The sequence below is a fragment of the Lentinula edodes genome, assembly GCF_021015755.1.
Source record: "Lentinula edodes strain Le(Bin) 0899 ss11 chromosome Unknown C8R40scaffold_49, whole genome shotgun sequence".
Lineage (NCBI taxonomy): Eukaryota > Fungi > Basidiomycota > Agaricomycetes > Agaricales > Omphalotaceae > Lentinula > Lentinula edodes.
This window is the reverse complement of record NW_025764355.1, coordinates 98,223-118,337: the sequence shown is the minus strand read 5'-3', so window position 1 is coordinate 118,337 and position 20,115 is coordinate 98,223. Positions and strand designations below refer to the sequence as shown.

Sequence of the window (20,115 nt, the reverse complement as noted above, 5' to 3'; positions counted from 1 at the left end):
CCTGAAGTGATGTATTTTCCGTATCGTTGAATTCTCTGCTCAAATTCTTCGTCAACCTTGCCATTTCCCCACCTCTCGACGATCACTTTGGGGCTTTAGCAACTGTTTTAGTCATTCGCGTACTAACGGGGCAGTGAATGGGAGGTGGTGCCGAGTATGATACCGGATGATGGATCCAGGATGGATGAAACGTTGTTGAACTGGATTGTTTGAAAGCGGGAACGTGTTTACATACAGGCTCCCAAAATACATCCTAAGATGCTGATAAGCTCTTTTTCAGGTCGGTCTTCGTCGATCCCAGCTCAGAAGCAGGCATACATAATGTACATTGTGCAGCAATCAGCAGCGAGAAACCAATACCCTACTATATGGGGTTCATCCTGGGTTCATCAGGCTTATCAGCAGGTTATCATCTTGGGCAGTGTCCGACGGAGCACGGTGGACTGAACCAATTGCATCATGTTCCTCCGATAGCGCACCATATGCACCATACGGGATGGTTCTTTGCACCGCAAGTTGATACTATTTTAATATGTCTAACGCAGAACGAGTTTCCCTCCACCTCTCCGCGAATCTCTCTGGTAGAAATTCCCATTCTATTTCCGTTCACGTTAAAAGTCTCTCAGGTAGAGCAATATTTTTCATAATTCCTGTACACATACGAGAACAATTGGAGAGCTATGGTCTCATTGGTTTGGACCACTATCACAGTGTGTTCATATATTTGTTATCGCACTGAATACCACACTGACGATGACCATGCTGATCTTGAATTCTAGTTCATCGGTTTATTCATTCTCTTTTCCAACGACTCGACCGTCTCGGCTCTCCCCACAGGTCCAATTGCGATCTTGCCTTCTCAAAAAGTCTCGAACGAAACGTCTCAGAGTATTGCCGTAGAACTTGAACGTCGGTTCATCTCGTCTCGAAAGGTAGAAGCGCCTTCGTGTCGGAACCTTACGAAGGATGACTTTGAGAAACGTATGTAATGGTGACTGTGCCCATTTACTATCGTTTGAAATCTGAATCGATGTCTCGGTTTCTTCGCTTATCATCTTTCCACCACTGCAGTCCCCGGCGCTAGCAAACTTAAGGCAACGGCGACGAACAGGTGGGGCAAACATTTCAGTGTCAAATTAAACGATCCAAAGGTCCGCATCTATTTCATCGCACTTTTTCGGTGAATTTTGACCCTATTTCCGGCAGGAGCCACAATACCCTGCTGAAGTTTGCGTCAAGCCGACCACGGTCAAATTCACTGGTGTGTAATGTCTCAGTTCGCAAATAAACAACAAATTTACTGTTACGACCGCTGCCTTCTCTTTACAGGGAAACCCGAATGCCATGTAACAAATGCCACTACAGGAGGTGAGCTCACTGGGACGACTGGGTGTGAACTATCTGCTGCTCTTGTCGCTCCATGTAGAAGCTGAATGCTACCCTTTTGTTTATCCCAAATTCTTCAGCACTAGCGCTCTTGGGATAGCTCAAGGTACTACGACATCAGGGCAATTTACTATCAGCTGTATGTGTCTTTATCTTTATAGAGTATTTGTGTCCAATGTCCAGCGATCTTATCACAGCGGCCGCCTCCATTAGCTTGTCCTCCTCGTTTATGACCTCTGTCAGCTTTCCAGCAATTACCGATATCATGGATGCGACGACCGTAAATGTGGGTATTACTAACACCCAAACCACAAGGCAAGCAACGATCAAGTATTCCATATAAGTATAATGAACCGACAGGACCTCAATTTCTGTTCACGAACATACAGTTTTACAACAACATACACCAGCACGACTACAATGACTCTTACAATGTCCTCCCCTGAGGGCGAGTCATGTAATGCTAGCGTACGTCGACCCTCGCCCCTCTCACTTTTGTTCGTTCTATGCGTTCTTATTTGCGGAATATTTGCTTCATTGTTGATAGCAAACGATGAAATTGTGTACAATTCAGGCAATCGGCGAGGTAGTGCTCTATGCCCGAGGATTCGTCGGTTTTGATTATGGCTCAGCTGTGACAGATAAGACCGAGCATACGGCAAAGGGCGAGAAGAGCGAGGAGCATTACAAATGTCGGTTTTCTCTTCTAATTGGCATGATTAGAAATGCTGACTAGGGGATGACGCTACTGTAGGGTTTCTTCCGTTTAATTCTTTGTCGGAGGCGGATATATCAAGCACTGCGACCTTCCAAGGCTCAACGACTTCGAATATCCATGGAAAGTACCAGGGAAATTGTGCATGATTGTGTTTTGTGTTGTTCCATGACTTGATGACTATGACGGACAATATGAACACTGAATGCCAGAGACCTATATTCTTATCCTTCTCTCGTGTATTTGTATCGATGTATCTACTACTAGTGGTCTACGTGACAATATTATCAGTTTCTCCAACGCCACTAGCCGCTCGTACATGACTCAAATAATTATTCATTGCAAACTAGTACCGAAATCCCCTACCTAATAAGGTACTAGCATGAGTAAACAAAATGGCAACCACTGTTCTATGATAGCTGTTGTTGGACAAATCATTGTGTTCTGGCTCCCCCGGGACTATAATGTATGTCGGCTATTGGACGAATACCCCGTCGGCCAAAGCAGTTATTACGAGTCCCGGAAGGGTACGAATCTCTCGAATACGTATATTGTTTCAAATTTGTTATCGTTGTGTTTCCGATAACCGTTTTATCCCTTGACGAAACGGCAAGTAGATCTTGCTTATCATTTCATTTAGATAGATAGATGGATATACAGAAATTATCGTTGAACGCCCTCAGCTTTCTTATCACGCTGAGGGTGAGTTATTATATTTATTTTGTTCGATACTTTCGTTGCTCACCATACCTTTAGTTCGAACTTATTGTATTTTGATAGGTAGAGAATACACGAGCTTTCTTATCACGCTGAGGTTCGAACTTGTTGTATTTTGATATCGGCCGTAATTTTCTCTTTCAATCGATACTATGTATACTTCGCAATCTGAAGTTTGCACCACTCTTTGTAACTGATCGACCAGATTCGACTAAGATAAAAACATAGTTTGAATGATGCGAACAATCAATTAATCGTCCTTCGTATCTCTACCACAAGAGTACTTGCCCACCAACATCCAAAAACTTGTTACTGAGTCAAACTGCGACTTGGTATTCGAAGACAAACATTGAATCTGATCATTGAGCTCAATGCAACAACGATTTTTCCGCCGATTAGTCCACCCTGTAAATTCAGGGTATGAACCCTATCTTGGCATTGTCCACTTCCAAAAAGCACATACATACCATATTTCTTGATTGCCAGCGATGGCCGAAAACGCTCCTGGTGCAATGGATCCTCCTCTGATGACAAAGTTGGAGGCACCAAGTAGAACACTAGCGCCTGCAACGGACATTGAAGGTTGTGAAGATTGGACTTGAGATCCGGCGACCACAGCACCTGTTTAAGTTGGAAAGAAAAATCGTTGACTCGAACGCGATACCCGCATGACGCTGCTAAAATTACCTCGTCGAAGCCTACTATCTCTAAGATCGGCATGAGTTTGTACATGCTTTCGATCGCCTTCTGCGTGCAAGAGGTTCACAACGAGTTGTAATGTCCTACGAACGTGGTGACTTACTGCGTCTGTGGACAATTCTTTGGTGTCCCGCTACCGCACTAAATGCTCCAGGGTAAATACCCTTGCCACGCCGAATTGAATGTTTTCCTTCGAGGTTCCCATCTCAATAATTTTCCCTTGGGGAGTTATCCGAAAATCATTTTGAACTCACTTTCTTCAGCAGGTGCTGGCTCGTTGGTCAAATCCACACGTTCATATTCCTCTTTGAGATCTTCGAGGAGTCTCTGTCCTGAAAACGGCGACAAATTGCGCAAAGTTGCACTCCTTTCAGTTAACGCAGAAATTCTGCAGTCATTATCAACGACAAAAGATTCTTTTGCTAGAGAATTGTGATGGTTATAGGTACCTTTCGGTGAAACAAACGAAGCGACGTACGATGAGCTCGCATCCACTCAATGACATCTCGCTCATTCAGAGTGATTCGGACGGGGTCTGTTTATATAACCGTTCAGTCAAAACGGACCTTGGCATAAATCAGTGGTCACAAACCTTCAAGCAGTATCCGAGGCTCTAAGGCGCGGCGCGATTCAGAGGGTTCTGGTGAGGTAGAAGGAGAAGGATCTTCAATGAATATTGAGCACAATGGGTTTGGGTCTATTCAAGAATGAGATTTACTGCAAGATGATTCATTTGAGGATGGTGAGCTGTATGAATAAGTGGAAGGAGACATGTTCATAAGTGAGGTTGCAGGGTTGCAGGTAGATTATGCATATTCTCGATGTCTTTATAGTAACTCCAGGCGCCGAAGGCTGGAGCTCACCAAACCATTCGGGAATTTCAAGGATACTAGACATTGACTCTGTCTGAGTCCGGGAGCGAATAAGCTGTACGACAGCGCCTTTTTGAGCATTCGAAGCGCCAACTTGCAGCCTGACCGTCATCACTTCTACAGCATTCTGATTTTTTGTAATGAATCGGCAACTCACAGGCACTAGCAACAGCTTTGTGAGCCATTCAAGTCAGTGTTAACTGAGAGTACTTATACGGGGTCGTCAACTACGAGTCCGAAGGAGTAACACAAGTCGACTTAAGGAGACAATGATGAACGACATAGCGACAACGGTATGACTATGTACGTTCAAAGAGAGTATCGTAGACTCAAACTCAGATTCAAGGTTACTGTAATACGGGTGATATTGATTTAATTACACGGTAGTGTTACATACAACATAGACAACGAAAGCAATGTGGGCAATTTATACACTGAATGTGCGCATGTCCGCTAAAATTGTATGTGCACAGTAGCTGTTGTGAAAATTGCATGTGGACGACACATAGAAGAAGGCAAACATCAGGCAAATGAGCCAATATGGGAATGAAAGGAATGGAAGAACGCCATGGACCTTGGAAGCACGAACTCGATCAAAAGTCTGCAAAAGGATTCTTGAGGTCATTATGATCGAAAACCTGAGATTCGGCCTTCACGCTGTCCGCTCGAGATACAGAACGACTCCAAGAGGCGCTCGAGTTCGAAGAACTATTAGGATTGCGAATGTTACCATCCTCGTCGCGGTTGTTGTTGCTGGCCTCCCCGTTATCTGGATCATCATCAGTTCAGTAGGCCGTTCCTTTGTTTGTGAACAACACATACCGTTATTGTTGTTATCATCATGATCTCCCTCGTTACTACGAGAGTTTCTCTCGCCACCGTTACGCCTCCACCCACGACCACGGCCACGATTCCGACTACTCCCAGTCCTACCATCCTTGTTTTTCTGCTCGTTTGCCTGTTGTCTCTTCTTCTTCTTCGCTACTTGACAAATTCCCTTTGAGCAGAGGACACCATGCACAGGACATTCATCTTCTTTTGACTCCTCTACCGGAGAAACGTCCTCCCACAAGTTCTGCTTAACAGTTTCTTGCGTAGTGTCGTACTGGACAGCAGGCGTAGGCAAGCCAAGGCCGGGCGGTACGTCCACGTCGACAAAAGTGGAAGCTATTTGATCCTCTGGGTCAATATCTTCATCTTCATCAAATCCAAGGACCTTCGCCATGGTGTTGGAAATATCAAGTGTATCAGTGTTACCGGCAAGGTTGTTAAGGTTTGGATTAAAATGAATAGGTAATTCGGCCTCGACCTCGGAAGCCCAGTCAAAGCTCGAAGAACCAGAAGAGGAGCCAGAGGCTGAATCACGAATGAGACCAGGCGGCACAGAAGGAACAGCTGTTGAGATTGCAGGAGGAGCAGACAAAGGAGCAGAAGAAGTCGAAGAAGGGGAGACGGCGAATGATTTTGGCAATCCCCAAGCTTTCGTAGAGACAGGAGTAGTGACAGCAGGCCTCCGAGAACCCCAGGCGCCTTGAGGTGGTTTGACTGGTACAGAAGCTGGAGTTGGACCATGAGTTGTAGAAGGTGGTGTTGCTACGGTTTTCCCCTGACTTCCCCAGGCTTTCGATGCAATTTTGACAGCTGACGGTGTGTTCAAGCGGACAGTTGGTTTAATCACTGGGGTGGTAATCATCTCAGTTCAGATAGAGACAACGGAAGAAGAATAATAGAAACAGATGTACCATTGGAACTTTTGTTTAACTTCATCGCTGCGCTGATGTCGTTATTCCCCCAAATCACGCGCTGATATTCTGGTGATTTGGGATCAGGCGCGGTGTTGCTTTGTACCCAATCACTGGAGCCTACGACTGCAGAGAGATGAGTAGAAAGAGTGAATGAATTAGAAAACCCATACCAGGTCGAACAGGCTTCGGAGGAGGAGGAAACATTGCCACTGGTAAAGGCCGACACATTTTCTTGTTCGTTCTGTCTTCCGCGGGCGAAGCACACCAATGCGTCGAGGGATAGGGGGATTTGATGATCCTATATGCAGATGTTATACATATCTCGGACTGGAAGAGAAGACAACTAAAGCCACGCACGGATTGTTAGGGGACCACTGCGCCGGATCGAACCATTTTTCCAGGACATTGATTGTTTTCCAACCTTGACATGCTTTAAAAATCTCACACGAAGAGTCACGGAACGGAAACGGAGTATGCACCATCCTTTTGAGCACCGCGGTGATCGTTGTAAACTGAATAGAAAACTTTCGAGCAGCAACGTCGTTCCTCTTCACTCGGTCGTTTCAGAAATTCAGACCTGCAGCGATTTCGTAGGTGAGAGACCTTTTTGAGATTTTCAAAATGTAAACAGAGCAAGTACCATCGGTGTTCGCCGAGCAAGGTCCGATGCTCGTCGTCTGGAAAAGCTCTATCAACCTCGATGATAACCATCCCACGGGCCTGAAAGATGAAGTGAGAGGAATCGGAGCAACACGTTACCGATACCATGCATCAGGCAGCTCTACGCACTGTTGGTTTGTACATGATTGCTATAAGAAATTCTTTCTTGATGCAGCAAGCGATCCAGCGCGAAAACGTTATCTGGTCGGCCTTGAGTTCCCAATTGGCGTTCAGCGGGTAGGGGAACGAGATAGTGAAGTAGCGGGTATTAATGTCGCTGGGCGGGGTCGCAATACGTTTAGGCATTTCTGTTGAGAGGAGAGGACTAGGAAGAGAAGATCTAGAGCAAACCCTAGGTTAATTTGAATGTGCCCGGGCCGACTGTCTGGTCATGGACTGGCTTCATTCTTGATACTGTGATCACTACGGCGCAGTCGTCCTCCAAACACACCGAAAGTAGAAAAAATTCCGCTCGACGGAATTGTCACTAGAATGATATCTTCTCAATTGGACTGATAGCAGGGTGGAAAACTCGGTTGAATCGAGTGAATTCTGAATTATGTATACAATAGACGAATATATTCATATCATCAATCCATTCAGGTTGGACCAATTATATTCTGAATTTTTATGTTTCTAAAGTGAAGATTTCACAAGCGTATTGACAATTTTCCCAGGTTGATTCCATAGATATGAAAGGAAGCATCACAGTGCCCTTGAGAAACAAAATGGATCAAAGGATATCTATGCGGCAGGAAATTTGAATGAAATTTGAGCACTCTTCAGGTCATTCAGGACGAGTGAACATACAAAAGAATTTTCAGATATCAACTCAATTGATAATGCGCCCCCGAGTCATTAAAGAGACGCAGACGCGAAATACAGAGACGCAGACGCAGACGCGAAATACAGAGACGCAGACGCAGACACGAAATACAGAGACAAAAAAGCAGACGCGAAATACAGAGACGCATCGTGCAAGATCTAAGTATGTACTAAGTTTGCGGTGAAGACCGTTATTACATATGTGCTCTGTTGTTACAATCCTTGTATGTAGTTCCTCCAAGTTAGCCGTGCATACTTTGGGATTGTCAGAGCTGCACACAAGGTAACTCTGATGAGTTCGAGAGTCTCCGCTCTTCTACATTTCCTCCTTCTGGTCCCTCTTTCCGGCATCTACAAAGCTCTAGATCTGACTTCTTTGACACACCCTACATCGGCGTGATAGATGAAGAAACTTAAACTTCGCCGTTTGACAACTTGATGCTGCAGCGCTTCAATGAGGATGAATTGCGAAAATGCAAACGGCACTGAAGCGAACGGCAGTCGCGGTAGGGCAGTGAAAAGAGGTGGGAAAGTAGGCATGTCATGTGTGATTTGGAGACGACGGCGGGTGTTTGGGAAAAATTCGACGGATTGGCTGAGTTTAGATGATTTGGGTCGAGGAAACCGGCCAGTCTCTGTCCACAACTTGCGCTGAAGGTGTAGCATTTGTAAGGAAGCGTGCATTGGAGTTAAATGTTTCCTTTCGGTGCGGACCCTTTTCCGTCGGCGACATCATCGCTCGCTGGATTTGCGAATACATGGGATCGTCGTCGTCGTCAGCGGATGTCTCTTCCTTGAAATCCGAATGACCGTGATGTGAAGTAATGCTCCCAGGCAAAGTCAAATATGAGCTTCGCCACCGCAAACGGTAAACTGATTTTCCAGACGTCAACTTCGAAGAAACTGACGATGATAATAACCACCAAGCATGTTCCGAGGAGGAGGCTTCCAACGAGGGCGCCGCCTAAATCGCGAAGAACACTTCTTGGATTTAATGGAACTGTAGCACGCAGTTTGCGAGGAATGTGCCACGAAACTGAAAGGGGAGCGCTAGGAAGCATACGAGTTGCAAGCAAGAGACGGTAAGATGGTATATCCAGCGAATGCGGCATTATGAATAGCAAACCCTTTACAGATAGCCACGTTGGTTGGATTGCGTCCGAAAAGTACGATGTAGATTTCGGATAGGAAATATATGTCATGGAAGAGCAGGTACGGTCATTAACCGATTACTGAAAGCTGTAGGAGGACCAAGGTAGCCGAGGTGGGCCACCGAGAATGGAGAAACCGAAATCAGGACACGGAGGACCATCGATGGGGTTTCATAATGAATCAGCTTCGAAACTCGTCGACACTGTTGGAACTGCAACAGAGGTCAGTGAAATGAAGAATGGTGACGTACGCAAGTTGCGCACATAACCAATAAGATAAGACCCCGCTGTGGCTCGTAAGGAGAAGAGGTGAGGTCGTTCTCCCAAGAAGAGGAAGTAGAGTGCGCGGTGCCCATCCAGTTCGCATCGATAGATAGATATGAGCGCCCGTGTTACCACGAGAATTCCTTTGAGCGCTTATTCTCACAAGTTGAGCGCAGAAATGTTCAGTCGTAAGACAAGTGAAAATTCACGAAACGAATACGCGGAGTCTGGAGGTTTGGTGGTCGCTACCGTTCCATATATTTGCGTAGAATATCCAGGTACGTCTTCTGAGGATTCAGGATGAATCAAAACCTTAAACTGGGTTTTGATAAACTTTAGTCTTTCACCACTTCGATTGTTATCGATGGAAATCAGACATACAATTTTGTTTGAACTATACGATGTATATATGATGATGGTACGTACTGGTTTAGTATATTTACAGACTATGTACAAGCAGATAGATTTAGGTAAATTATAGGTCATTCATAACAGCAAAGCAAGGAGCAGTAAGCAGTAAGGTACGGAAAGATCAAGAAGTGCAGCAGAGATGAAGCGGTTTCAGGACTTTGTAGGAGCGCCGTGCGACACTACCGGAGAGTCAATTGAATGGACAATGAGTAGCGGCAGATGAACATACACAGTCGATATTCGTACTATTCAAGCGGTAGTCATAGAAGGGGTTGTACTGTGGGATCCAGAGGGACCTGCCGAAATCTTTCAGGTTATACGCATTCTTTCTGTCCAGAGAGTGCTTTAAAAACGACTTTGCACGAGCCATGAATGAAGATTGATACATACCACTTTCTAGAAAAGGACCCTCACATTTCTTTGGCAGAAAGCTCGTCAACGTTCGAGGCAACACATATATGGCACGAATAGAAAACTAACCATGCGGCGAGTGCTAGTTCGATGCTACAAAATATGATGAAGCCCTAGTCACGATGAAGGCGCATTAGAGACCGTACCACTGTAGGCTTGATCATGAGGCGTCGTTAGTAAGAGGTAGATCCAGGTTCTCGTTGTTCTCACCGTATTAGCCTTATATATCGTGTTTGGATGGTAACGACGTTCAGCATTCTTGGTGAAAAAGTGAAAAAGAAACAAACGTACTTGTGTGCAATGCTCATGGCATCGCCTATTGGTGGTGTACTGAAGTGCCTTCTTCCTGGCTCGGCGTATGGTTGTAAGAGATTTTTCTGGTCCATTGAAGGACTGAAGGCAATCGCAGCAAACGAACATTGGTTTCGAGGAAAAAATTGTGGATGAGGAAGAAGAGAAGCACGAAGAAATTTAAATAGTTCAGCGCCTACTCGGACACGGTACCCTACTTGGCAAGTCAAGAAGAACCTGATAATTCTAGTACAGTTAACCCACCGTCTCCCATATTTGTTTTTCCGGCAGCAGTCAAACCCAAATCTGCAGGAGAATCTATGGGACATGTCCACATAGAGAAGGGTGAGAATTTCAATAATCAAGGAGTAGTCGAATATGTCCGAATAGCAGTCCGGCAATATCACCACTGAATAGAAAAAATTCACACAAATTCACGAGATTACAGAGAATATGACATACCGGATATTGATCAACTAGTCTTGAGCACTGATACGATGATCTTGTCCGAGTTCGAGGAAACGTGTCGACATTACTGAGTTTTAGAACCGCAGAGGAAGGTCACCTGGATGAGCCGTCTAATAGTGGACTGATAGAGCAGGTGAGTGAATTTGGTTAGACATTGAAATAAGAAACTCATCTTTTCCCGACTACGGCGAGTACTGCAAGAAGAGAGATTACTCAGTATTGACATGGACTACAATCTCTCAAATCTAGCGCAAGTAGATTTCCAGCGAGAAATGACAACGTGCTCAATCCAAGTTCGAGTTCGACCAGTATCCTTTGACGCGATTCGTCTGGATCTTCGCTAGCTTGTCGATGGCTGCACATACAGACACTTGTCACCCTTGTTTTCCTCAATCTATATCCATCGCACAAGAGAAAGAGAAACAACACGGAAAACCTCGCTTTTTTCGTCTTAGAAAAACAATCCACGCGTCTATTTCTCGTGAACCACCCGTTCTGTGGTCCAAGTCTCAACCTCCATTTCACGTCGCCGGAAAGTCTTTTCGGGTAACGAATTCACGGCCAAGTCATCGTCCGAATTCCAAACGAAACTTCGTCTACTTCGATTGCTTCCAGCGACTAGGATAGGAAATGTCCATGCCCAACGCTCGACGATGTACCATTTCGTCTCAGTCGGCTCGGGCACATGTGGGACTTCATGTTTTCACAGCAAGGATGCAGCGGAGGAATGGTGCAGATCAAGTGGATAATCACGAGCGGCCTATTGGTTCTATTATCCCATAGGAATGAAACATGGCTCACTGGCCCTCGTCGATATTAATCTGTCAAGCCTTCAAGAAGTGGACTAGAGAGATGATTATGCGCCACGGTGGCATGCACTGCACTAACGTCTACCATCTCCGACATTATGTAGAGGACTATCGCGGTTTGCAAGTGTAGGCTGATTTTGGTTCGCTCGAGCGACAAGAGATGAGCCGGGTTTTCAAATTATAAAGGACGACATAGATGAATCGAAGATCCGCAAGTGGTGACATGGCCGTGGACCGATACTGAATATTCAGCCAACAAATCGACAGAGGCTCCTCGAAATTACTGCTATGATGTTCAGTCAAATATGTTAATGAGTAGAGAGGTGATTATTCCAGAGACCTGACCTGTTTTGATCCCGAGCTACACCTGAATATGTCGGTGACCGCTGACATCCCAACACTTCATACACCACGAATTTCTCGTTTTGTGGATGATGTCCTTCAATTTTCGGGAACCAATGTAAGGATTCCGAGAGCGACACCAGAATAATATGCTCGCTAATTGTTATGCAGGTAGGCACTGGCATTAATTCTATCGTAGTTGGATTCCCGGCAGTTGGAGGCAGACTCCATAATCGTAAGGGCTGTTGTGTTCGTCGAAGAAAGCGATTAGCTATGTTCAGAGGCTCGAATATGTGATTGCTGAGAGGGGGACTAGTGAGCCGCATGTTTGGCGATTCTTGTTTGTTCCTTTCACAAATTTTTGTTTGTAGTATTCATAGTGATCACAATTTATAATACTTGATTGTACTATTCCAAGATTCAACTCCTCGCCAACAGAATCGACCAATTTCTGTCCTATCCTATCCGAGGTATCACTAGTTCATACCGCATCCCCGTGCGTCGAAGGGGCCATTCAAGTACTACAGACTGCGGCGACATTTGTGGACCGCACGTAGCTGAGTCATACTGGTGTTTTGTCGTGCCGTTTGGACGTATTTGACAGGTTTGGATGCACGAAATCAAAGTGAATGGTACTGCGTTTCTTTTGACGATATCATGGATGTGCGTAGCTATTTAAGCTAGCTATGGGAATGTGCCTAACTTTGTATCTCAGGAGGCTGAGCCGCATTGCGCAAGTGCTTCGGCGAATATCGTCTGGCACACCGGCTCGAAATCTCTACGAGGTCTCAAATCGGGAACACAAGGCAAAACTCATGAGTAGGCAATTTGTAGGAATTTTACTCGCGGTCACTTAAAATTTGAGAGCATTTTCAATGATTCGCGTCTCTGCTCGAGGAACCCAGTCAGGACGAGGAATCTGACGATGCAGTTTGTACACACGAATACAAGGCAGCTGCTACATCCTTGGTGTTTGCCGGATAAGAGGCATATGGCAAGTATTTTGACCCTCTATGCACACCGTACTGAAACCGTGGGACAACTTCAGTTCCTGCTTATACTAAAGTCTTCGTTGAAGAACGCACAAATGATGAATATGTTCATGCATCTGAATCATCTCGCGACCTCACTTTGCCACAATCTCTTACTCCGTACCAGGATATTTCGAGTCACCTAGTCCTTCGGTGATCTTACATGCAAGTTCCCTCATCACCGCCAAGAGACTGAACGATGAGGTCGTTTTCCGTGTTCCGTGTCCTCAGAATACCAAACTTGCGGACGAGGTGGCGTTCCTTGACGTAGCCAGTCGCAAGCTCTCTCTTGTTGTCGTCCCTCCGTTGACGCAATACAAAATTCAAGGGGGCGCTGGTCTCAAAGTCCCCGCTAAATCTGGGTGATTTGTAGCACGATGAAATAGAACGCAAATTTCTTCCTACAAGTTACTCGCTTGCAATCTCAACTTTCATAACGTTGAGATACCGAAGCTCAACGAAGGCCTACTACTGGGAGGTCAAGATGTTTGATCTTCCAGAGTAAACCAATTTGCTATTAGATTGATAACTAAACCTTATCGTCGTCTAGCCGGATTTAATCGTTACTCTATCACATACGATGACAAGCCTCACAACTATCCATTCGCCCCTCAGGTTTTTGGGTCTCCACTCAGGGAAGGCGATGTGTTGGATGTCGGGTATCGCCCACGCTCAGGCACTGTTTTCTACGGAAGGGACGGAAAATGAAGGATGGGTTCACCGGAAACCGATATCCCTATTGGTGCAGATGGACATTGTAGTGTGCATGTCAAGGGAATTTTCCCGGAACGTGGAAACTTTACCCCCACCCCGGCGTATGGCAGTAAACGAGGTAGTATACTACGTGATGTCGGGGGTCGGAGACGCGCTCACAGCGCGAGGTGATCCCATCGTTTCATCCCCTCTCCGAACCGCTGAACCTATAGCTAGGCCTATTACTCTACCTCTCATCACGCCAACAGATGAAGAACCCGCTGCCGGAAGTGTTGTATCAAGGTCTCCAAGATACATATCACCTATTGACTTGCCATTCCATGTACCGCGTAACACCAACCTACCTCCATCTCCGTCCGCGCGATGGTTTTGACTCAGGTGATAATAATTACTCTTCTGCTGTGTCTACGTCCAGGCCACCATCTCCTGATGTTGCGGGTGCGATTAGCTCCTTCTCTGCGCCTCGGCGTATGCGTTGGTCCCTCACTCACCTTGGCTACATCGATATCCTTGTCCCACTCAGGCGCAGAAACTTGCTTTCAGGTACACCCGCCTTCTGGCTCTTCCTTGAGTTTACCTCCGATCGCACCTCATCCATTTGCAGGCCCTCCTTACAACAAGTTCATGGGACCATTGGGTGAATTATATGGTTGCTCTCGCGTGCTTCAATTGGAATGCATTTTCATTTGTAATCTGGCTTTCGGGCTTTTATGTTAGATATTAGACCACATCGTCTCGTTTCTTTGGAATACCATTTAACGATTGTTTCTAATATACATTATTGCAACGCATGGACGTGTTCTTTCTAGTACAATCAACAAAGAGGTTCATATGAGACCATCCCGATACAGTACTCTCTAAGTTACTTGCCATTTTCTATGAGAACTAGGGCTGAACGTCAAATACGACGTCGACAGTCATTTTCCCTGATTCATATCACCCACCACATTACGTTCCTGTTCTCAGAGCAGTTATCACTACCTCCAGCCTCCTACTCAAAACCCACCTACTATCGAGGACGTGAAAACCTAGAATATTATCGCCCGCTGTCCTTCAATGGGACCGTGTCGGTTTTTCCTTTCCTTTCCTATCCTGTCAGGGGTTCAATTGACGGCCCCCCACTTAGTTGACTTATCAGGACGGTAGTTCAAACAAAGAAAACATATCGGCATTCAAAGGATAGACTTGGGGGATTCGCTACATGTACATGTGCTATTCCGATCCCTTCATCATTTCGCCCCACCTACTTCAGTCAACCCAACAATTGAGAGATCTCGTCATTCGAGAGTTCTTTGATGTTCTCATGGTCGTCCCAAACCAATGCGTTGAGGGCAAGCTTCCTTTTCTTGTCCTGGAGCTACTCAGATGATATTCATCTCGTTTACAGGGCACGGCGGAGAAACAGGCTCACTTCCATGATCCGCATTTCCACAGTGTCTTGTGTGATAAGCTTGTAAACATTGACAGTCTTGCTTTGTCCTATGCGATGCGCACGAGCAAATGCCTGCTCCTCAACAGCAGGGTTCCACCATAGATCAAATAGAACAATGTTGTTGCAAGTTGTAATATTGAGTCCTGTGTGTCAGATTATTTGAGATACGCTGTTATATGTAAAACTTGTCCATACCAGTCCCTCCCGCCATCAATGAAATCAATACGACAGTAACATCGGGGTCGGTTTGAAGGGCATTCAGTTTCTTGTTGCGCTTTTTCATGTCCATCATTCCATCCACTAGAATGATACGACTCAAACAGGTCCATTCGCAAGAACATCATTACTTACGTCGGGAGAAACGTATATCCTGTTTTTTCAGGAAAGGCTCGATGAGATTGAGCACCGAGGTGAACGGAGAAAAGATGATCGTCTTCTCATTTCCAGGTCGAGCTTTGATTTCACGCAAGATATTAAGCGCGGTTGTGATCTTGCTCGAAGGTTCGTTTTTCCCAAACCGTTTCGCTGTTTCGATGAAGCGCACACAGGCCTCCCTATGTGAAGCAGACTCATTCCCGATTGAACCACCAAGCCGTACACTGCACAAAGGGCATTTGTTGTCATTCTCCGAACCATCTTCATACTTCACTTTCATTTGATCTGCTAATAGAGCGGGATGTGCACAAGCTCGAGGTCTTAATGTGAGAACTGACGGCAAAAAGTGAATACAAATTGTAGCTTACCTTGCTGTAGACGTAGAACAAGAACCCAAGCAGTGCTGTGAAGGCGCAAGTTGCCCCGTTCCGAACGTTTGGATACTTCTCCTAGAACATCTTGCATTCGTGCTTTCAGAGCGTCATAAAATTCTCGTTCCGGTGTTGAAAGATCGCAGTGCCGAACTTGGATCTTGAGCTCTGGAAGTACGAGGATGGGAAGACCGTTGACGTAGTCGGTCTTAAGTCGTCGTAACATGATGTGACTGAGTGCAAGCTAAGGAGTCGTTCAATCACACGAGATACCAAAAACACACAAAACAAACCTTCAGAAGTCTGTTAGCTTGTGCTACGTCCTTCTTATCATTTTTCGTGACTGGGTACTCTATATTGCTCCTGAACCATTGGGCATTGGAGAAATTCTTAACGCGAAGGAAATGGAACAAGGAAAAGAGATCAGATATTCTGTTTTGCCTATAAGACAAATTCTGAGCGCTGTTCACATAAAGCATACTATATCGAAAGATACTTACACCGGTGTTCCGGTCAAGCACCATCTGTGCTCCGCATTCACAGCAAAGGCAGCCTGAGCTTTCTTCGTACTAACATTTCGGATCTCATGTGCCTCATCTATACAAAAAGTCACACTCAGAACTAAAAGGAGTGAAAAGTAGTACCTAGTACAAGACGACGCCAAGTTATTCTGAATAGACCATGAGATATCGCTGGCAAGTTACCGTCTAATGTTCACCATCAGTCCGGATGTCAAAGTACTTGAAGTATGTTCACTACCTTCGATATGTTGGTAGTCATTACTCAGGGTCCCATACGTGGTGAGTACTATGTCTGTTTCCTTCAAGATTGTCAGAGCTAGATTATTCAACCGACCGTTATCACTTGTCGAAGGAGTCATATACTAGGACTTACTATACTTGACATCCCGATTGGGACCATGATAGATGATGCAACTGGGTTTCTTATCAGGTAGAAAGAAGCGTTGGATTTCCTCATCCCACTGAATAAGGATAGATTTCGGCCCAACGATACTAACAGGCAGTCGTTAGTAGATAACAATCCTCAGAATGTTTCAATCGACTTACAGGGTCGGGCTTAGCTTTTCACCTGCGGCAAGCGCTCTTAATTTATCATCATAGATTCGGACAAGAGTCTGTATGGTCTTTCCGAGACTAAGCATTGCATGTAATGAGCAATGGCTGAATGGATCAAAATTGTACAGACGCACCCCATTTCATCTGCCACGATTCCACCGTTTCGGCCATTACTTTCCCGATCCGCCATCCACAGCCTTGCATAAGCTTGGTGTGACCTCAGTCTCAGGTTTGAGTATTCTATTACCATGCCACATTTGTCGTAATCGTGAAATCGGCGTTCGCGATTGTTGAACCACTTGAAAATATCCTCATCTGGGTTTACAGCTTTGCTAACTTGAGTCCCTATCGGAATGGGACTCTCAGGCCCTAGTGAGTGTCTGGTTATCATGCAGGTGAGTAAAAGGTGGAAAGGCACTTGCCAAAGGAGGTCGACGTCGATCGTTGCAGCTTGTTGCCTTCATCTCCGATTAACTCGTCCTTGATATTGGCACCTTGACGGTCTAACTTCGACAGCTCCAAGGTATCTTCGCTTGATTGGATTGATTGACTAAGTTGTGTGTCGGGTGATTCGATCCGGAGGACGTTCTCAATATTAATTCCATGAGTTATTTTTCCAAACGCATTCTCATCCGGAGGTATGAAGAGAGGATGAGGCTTCACATCATCCGAGAATGAATTTGGAAATATGATATGTCTAGATGCAAGGTAAGGATGTTTAGTCTCCTGCAATGAAACCCGCACACACATACCGTGGCGCCATACCGACTAGGTGCTTGACGTTCAAACTTTGGACCTAAGTTATTGATCTAAGGTCAGAGGTTTCGGGTTCTGAGCTCCAGGTTTTGAAGGCAGTCGTTGATACATGTTATGACATCTATCAAGATAGGAAAGAGATATATCTTTGTTCTCGCTGCGATGTTAATGAAAAGAACAACAATTACCAGGAAAGTTACAATAAGAAATCGCATGGGAATTGAATCCCCGCAGGAAGACAAAATATTAATCCAATCGTTCTTCAAGCCTCACGCATGTTGCGATAAGAGAACAAGGGCTGCGCTTTGAATGATAGATGTTCAATAAATGTTTGATAGTTGTCAGGATAATGTCCTGAGTAATCTACTCAAGCGTCATGTGAAGAAGAATACGAAGTACAACGTGCAGTTTGATTTCCTTGACAATGGGCGCACCCAAGGAGCTTGGATGTTTGCTTGGAGATTGGTATTTGGTAAGGTATATCAGTCACGGTACGAACAAAGGTACATTCAATCCACATACTAGTTCATCGCTATCATCATCATGTCCTGCTCCTCTCGATGAAAGAATTTGAATAGTCATCACGAAATTTTCGCTCAGTCAATAGGGCTGATACGTCGAGGCACAGGTTTTCCTTGGTACCAGTAGAATGCGTATCATGCGTTAACCAGTGTGTAATAGACAATTAATACACATACCTGCGCCTCCCACGCTGGATCGCAAGGCCTATGACGGTGGGCTTCCCATGGCCATTCAGCACCAAATTCAGGTACGGTACACGCAGCTTCGTGATAAAGCAGCAGTGACGCGAATCCTCATCGTGAAAATATTTGTGAATTGAAGGCGTCTTTGCCTCTGGAGTCGAAACAGAGACGTAAACTCGCTGGCAGTTCGAATACACTGCTCCTAGTCTAACCAACTGACGCGTCGTTTTCGTCGCCGCTTGAGAATGGAACAAGGCTGGATAAAGAAAGAGTTTTAATCGAAAGTCAATTAACAAAAACTCGACGTCAATGAAATTCACAAAACGGTATCGCACCTTCCTGTCTAGCGATCTATCAACATGGCACAGACACATAGGATCAATAGATAAAGCAACGAACTTGTTCGATAGCCCTATTGGGACAATGTGTTTTTGTCAGCCGTACATATTGAATTGTTGCCACCTTCTTCCATGCGTAGACTACCGTTTGGAATGTCAGGACGTACTTCTGAATAAGAATAGATTGATTGATACTGAAGATGAAGAAAGGAACAATAAAGGGAGACCTTTGTTCTCTAAATTCTGGCGATGCGACGACAGCTCTTCACGGTCATTACTCTCGCCGACTTCACTGCATATCTTCAGGCGTACTTCTTCTTGTTCGTTCTCAGTCGCACTTCTTTCTCTTGCTTTTGTCAAATCGCAGCGAATGGTTACTGTACAATTCATGTGTGAGTTGAGCATTAATATTCTCAGTAGATTACAAACATTAACGTGATTCCTGGTATCCCTTACGCGTTCTAGATCTTTCTTGGCTACAATAGATGGAAACTGAGTTTCGCGACAACTTTTTTGTTGTCCATGGTCTTCATTCAAGCTCCACGGCTCTTTCAATTCTCAATGACAACTTTTTTTTGTTTTCGGATCTGCCAATAAGCGCGAAAACCACAATTCTCCAACGTTCAGGAACCACCCTGTGAGTGTGAGCGTTGCCTCTGTGGAGGTGGACCATCTGAATCATTCTTAATCAATATTCTCCAGTGAATTGGAATTTATGGTCCGACTCAACATACACATGCACTCATGCTTGACGTATCAATGGGTCAGGCGAACAAGAACAATTTTGAACGGTTGCGTGGATTATCACTTCGCGATTTTGGTGTCGACGGCTAGGCGCGACAAATAGTCCGCCGGGGATGGACGGAAGGTAACACGAATGTACTACGCCTCTCAGCCGGTTCTAAAGACTTCCGAATCAGAATCAGTTTGTATTCTTCAACTTACAAAAGACATTTCCGATAAGTAACCACGATATTGTTTTATTGGCAACTACACTTTGTTTAGTACAGGTAATTTAAGAGATCAACTTGTCTGAGTTGCTCAAAACTCTCAGTCATGGTCAATCAAAGGATCTACGTCGAATCGACATCTGTACGGTTATATTCTCTAAGTACTAGTGGTGCTCCAATATTCTGATCCATTTTCTAGAGGATGAAGACAACTCTACAACTTCGTTCTCGCTTTTATTCTGGCCAGACACATACCCCCCGAACGTTCTGTGTTCTCACTGCGGCCTGCCACTCTAATGCAGAACAGGGTCGCTACCCTCTTGTGGACCTTCATTTCGAGTCTCACCGATTTCAACCTCATACCCATGATGTCGTTGTCAATTTGAAAGTCCCGGGTAAACCAAAAACATCGTTCCGTGTATTTTTTAAACGATCGATGCGTCTACCTGTGAATCCTGTTCTCGGTGTCCAGGGGGACCTGGTCGTGATGCGTACTGGCTCCAGATATGGCAACTCTGTTGTCAATATGCGTGGGCAGGGAGATTACCGTCTTGCAGATTATATTGTTGAACAGTTGGTGTATTTTTTCTCTCAAGAAACGA

General features: G+C 45.2%; 7 protein-coding genes across 7 annotated transcripts; 3 read left to right on the top strand and 4 right to left on the bottom strand.

Moving 5' to 3' along the window:
* The first annotated feature begins 429 nt into the window (after positions 1–429).
* C8R40DRAFT_670131 (uncharacterized protein) lies at positions 430–2,448 on the top strand. The gene is made up of 10 exons (XM_046235829.1): positions 430–710; positions 780–981; positions 1,072–1,151; positions 1,207–1,261; positions 1,330–1,390; positions 1,467–1,525; positions 1,584–1,701; positions 1,776–1,854; positions 1,934–2,078; positions 2,141–2,448. The coding sequence occupies exons 1-10, from the start codon at positions 681–683 to the stop codon at positions 2,248–2,250; spliced, it is 939 nt and encodes a 312-aa protein (XP_046081079.1). The 5' UTR covers positions 430–680; the 3' UTR covers positions 2,251–2,448.
* Positions 2,449–2,911: 463 nt separating this feature from the next.
* Positions 2,912–4,483, bottom strand: C8R40DRAFT_1128238 (uncharacterized protein). Its single transcript, XM_046229089.1, has 7 exons — positions 4,236–4,483; positions 4,110–4,181; positions 3,996–4,052; positions 3,772–3,939; positions 3,621–3,707; positions 3,506–3,565; positions 2,912–3,439 (listed from the first exon to the last, which is right to left on the bottom strand). The coding sequence occupies exons 1-7, from the start codon at positions 4,294–4,296 to the stop codon at positions 3,246–3,248; spliced, it is 699 nt and encodes a 232-aa protein (XP_046081078.1). The 5' UTR covers positions 4,297–4,483; the 3' UTR covers positions 2,912–3,245.
* A 252-nt stretch (positions 4,484–4,735) lies between these two features.
* Positions 4,736–7,317, bottom strand: C8R40DRAFT_1128233 (uncharacterized protein). The gene is made up of 8 exons (XM_046229088.1): positions 6,924–7,317; positions 6,775–6,854; positions 6,614–6,711; positions 6,492–6,555; positions 6,305–6,432; positions 6,132–6,257; positions 5,212–6,066; positions 4,736–5,158 (listed from the first exon to the last, which is right to left on the bottom strand). Exons 1-8 carry the CDS (start codon positions 7,098–7,100, stop codon positions 4,983–4,985), a joined length of 1,704 nt encoding a protein of 567 aa, XP_046081077.1. The 5' UTR covers positions 7,101–7,317; the 3' UTR covers positions 4,736–4,982.
* A 958-nt stretch (positions 7,318–8,275) lies between these two features.
* Positions 8,276–8,792, bottom strand: C8R40DRAFT_1213490 (uncharacterized protein). The gene has a single exon (XM_046233215.1). The coding sequence runs from the start codon at positions 8,729–8,731 to the stop codon at positions 8,396–8,398; it is 336 nt and encodes a 111-aa protein (XP_046081076.1). The 5' UTR covers positions 8,732–8,792; the 3' UTR covers positions 8,276–8,395.
* A 3,005-nt stretch (positions 8,793–11,797) lies between these two features.
* C8R40DRAFT_1176091 (uncharacterized protein) lies at positions 11,798–13,163 on the top strand (the record flags this gene model as incomplete). The annotated part of the gene is made up of 3 exons (XM_046232456.1): positions 11,798–11,884; positions 11,938–12,001; positions 12,925–13,163. The coding sequence occupies 3 exons, from the start codon at positions 11,798–11,800 to the stop codon at positions 13,161–13,163; spliced, it is 390 nt and encodes a 129-aa protein (XP_046081075.1).
* A 214-nt stretch (positions 13,164–13,377) lies between these two features.
* Positions 13,378–14,152, top strand: C8R40DRAFT_1176090 (uncharacterized protein; the record flags this gene model as incomplete). The annotated part of the gene is made up of 2 exons (XM_046232455.1): positions 13,378–13,865; positions 13,927–14,152. 2 exons carry the CDS (start codon positions 13,378–13,380, stop codon positions 14,150–14,152), a joined length of 714 nt encoding a protein of 237 aa, XP_046081074.1.
* A 611-nt stretch (positions 14,153–14,763) lies between these two features.
* Positions 14,764–19,880, bottom strand: C8R40DRAFT_1073620 (SNF2 family N-terminal domain-containing protein; the record flags this gene model as incomplete). Its single annotated transcript, XM_046226607.1, has 20 exons — positions 14,764–14,868; positions 14,923–15,086; positions 15,139–15,243; positions 15,295–15,630; positions 15,687–15,933; positions 15,983–16,130; positions 16,190–16,286; positions 16,449–16,526; positions 16,584–16,702; positions 16,757–16,843; positions 16,900–17,145; positions 17,184–17,462; positions 17,518–17,561; positions 18,044–18,077; positions 18,220–18,481; positions 18,561–18,576; positions 18,625–18,704; positions 18,731–18,940; positions 19,509–19,553; positions 19,769–19,880. The coding sequence occupies 20 exons, from the start codon at positions 19,878–19,880 to the stop codon at positions 14,764–14,766; spliced, it is 2,814 nt and encodes a 937-aa protein (XP_046081073.1).
* Positions 19,881–20,115: the final 235 nt, after the last annotated feature.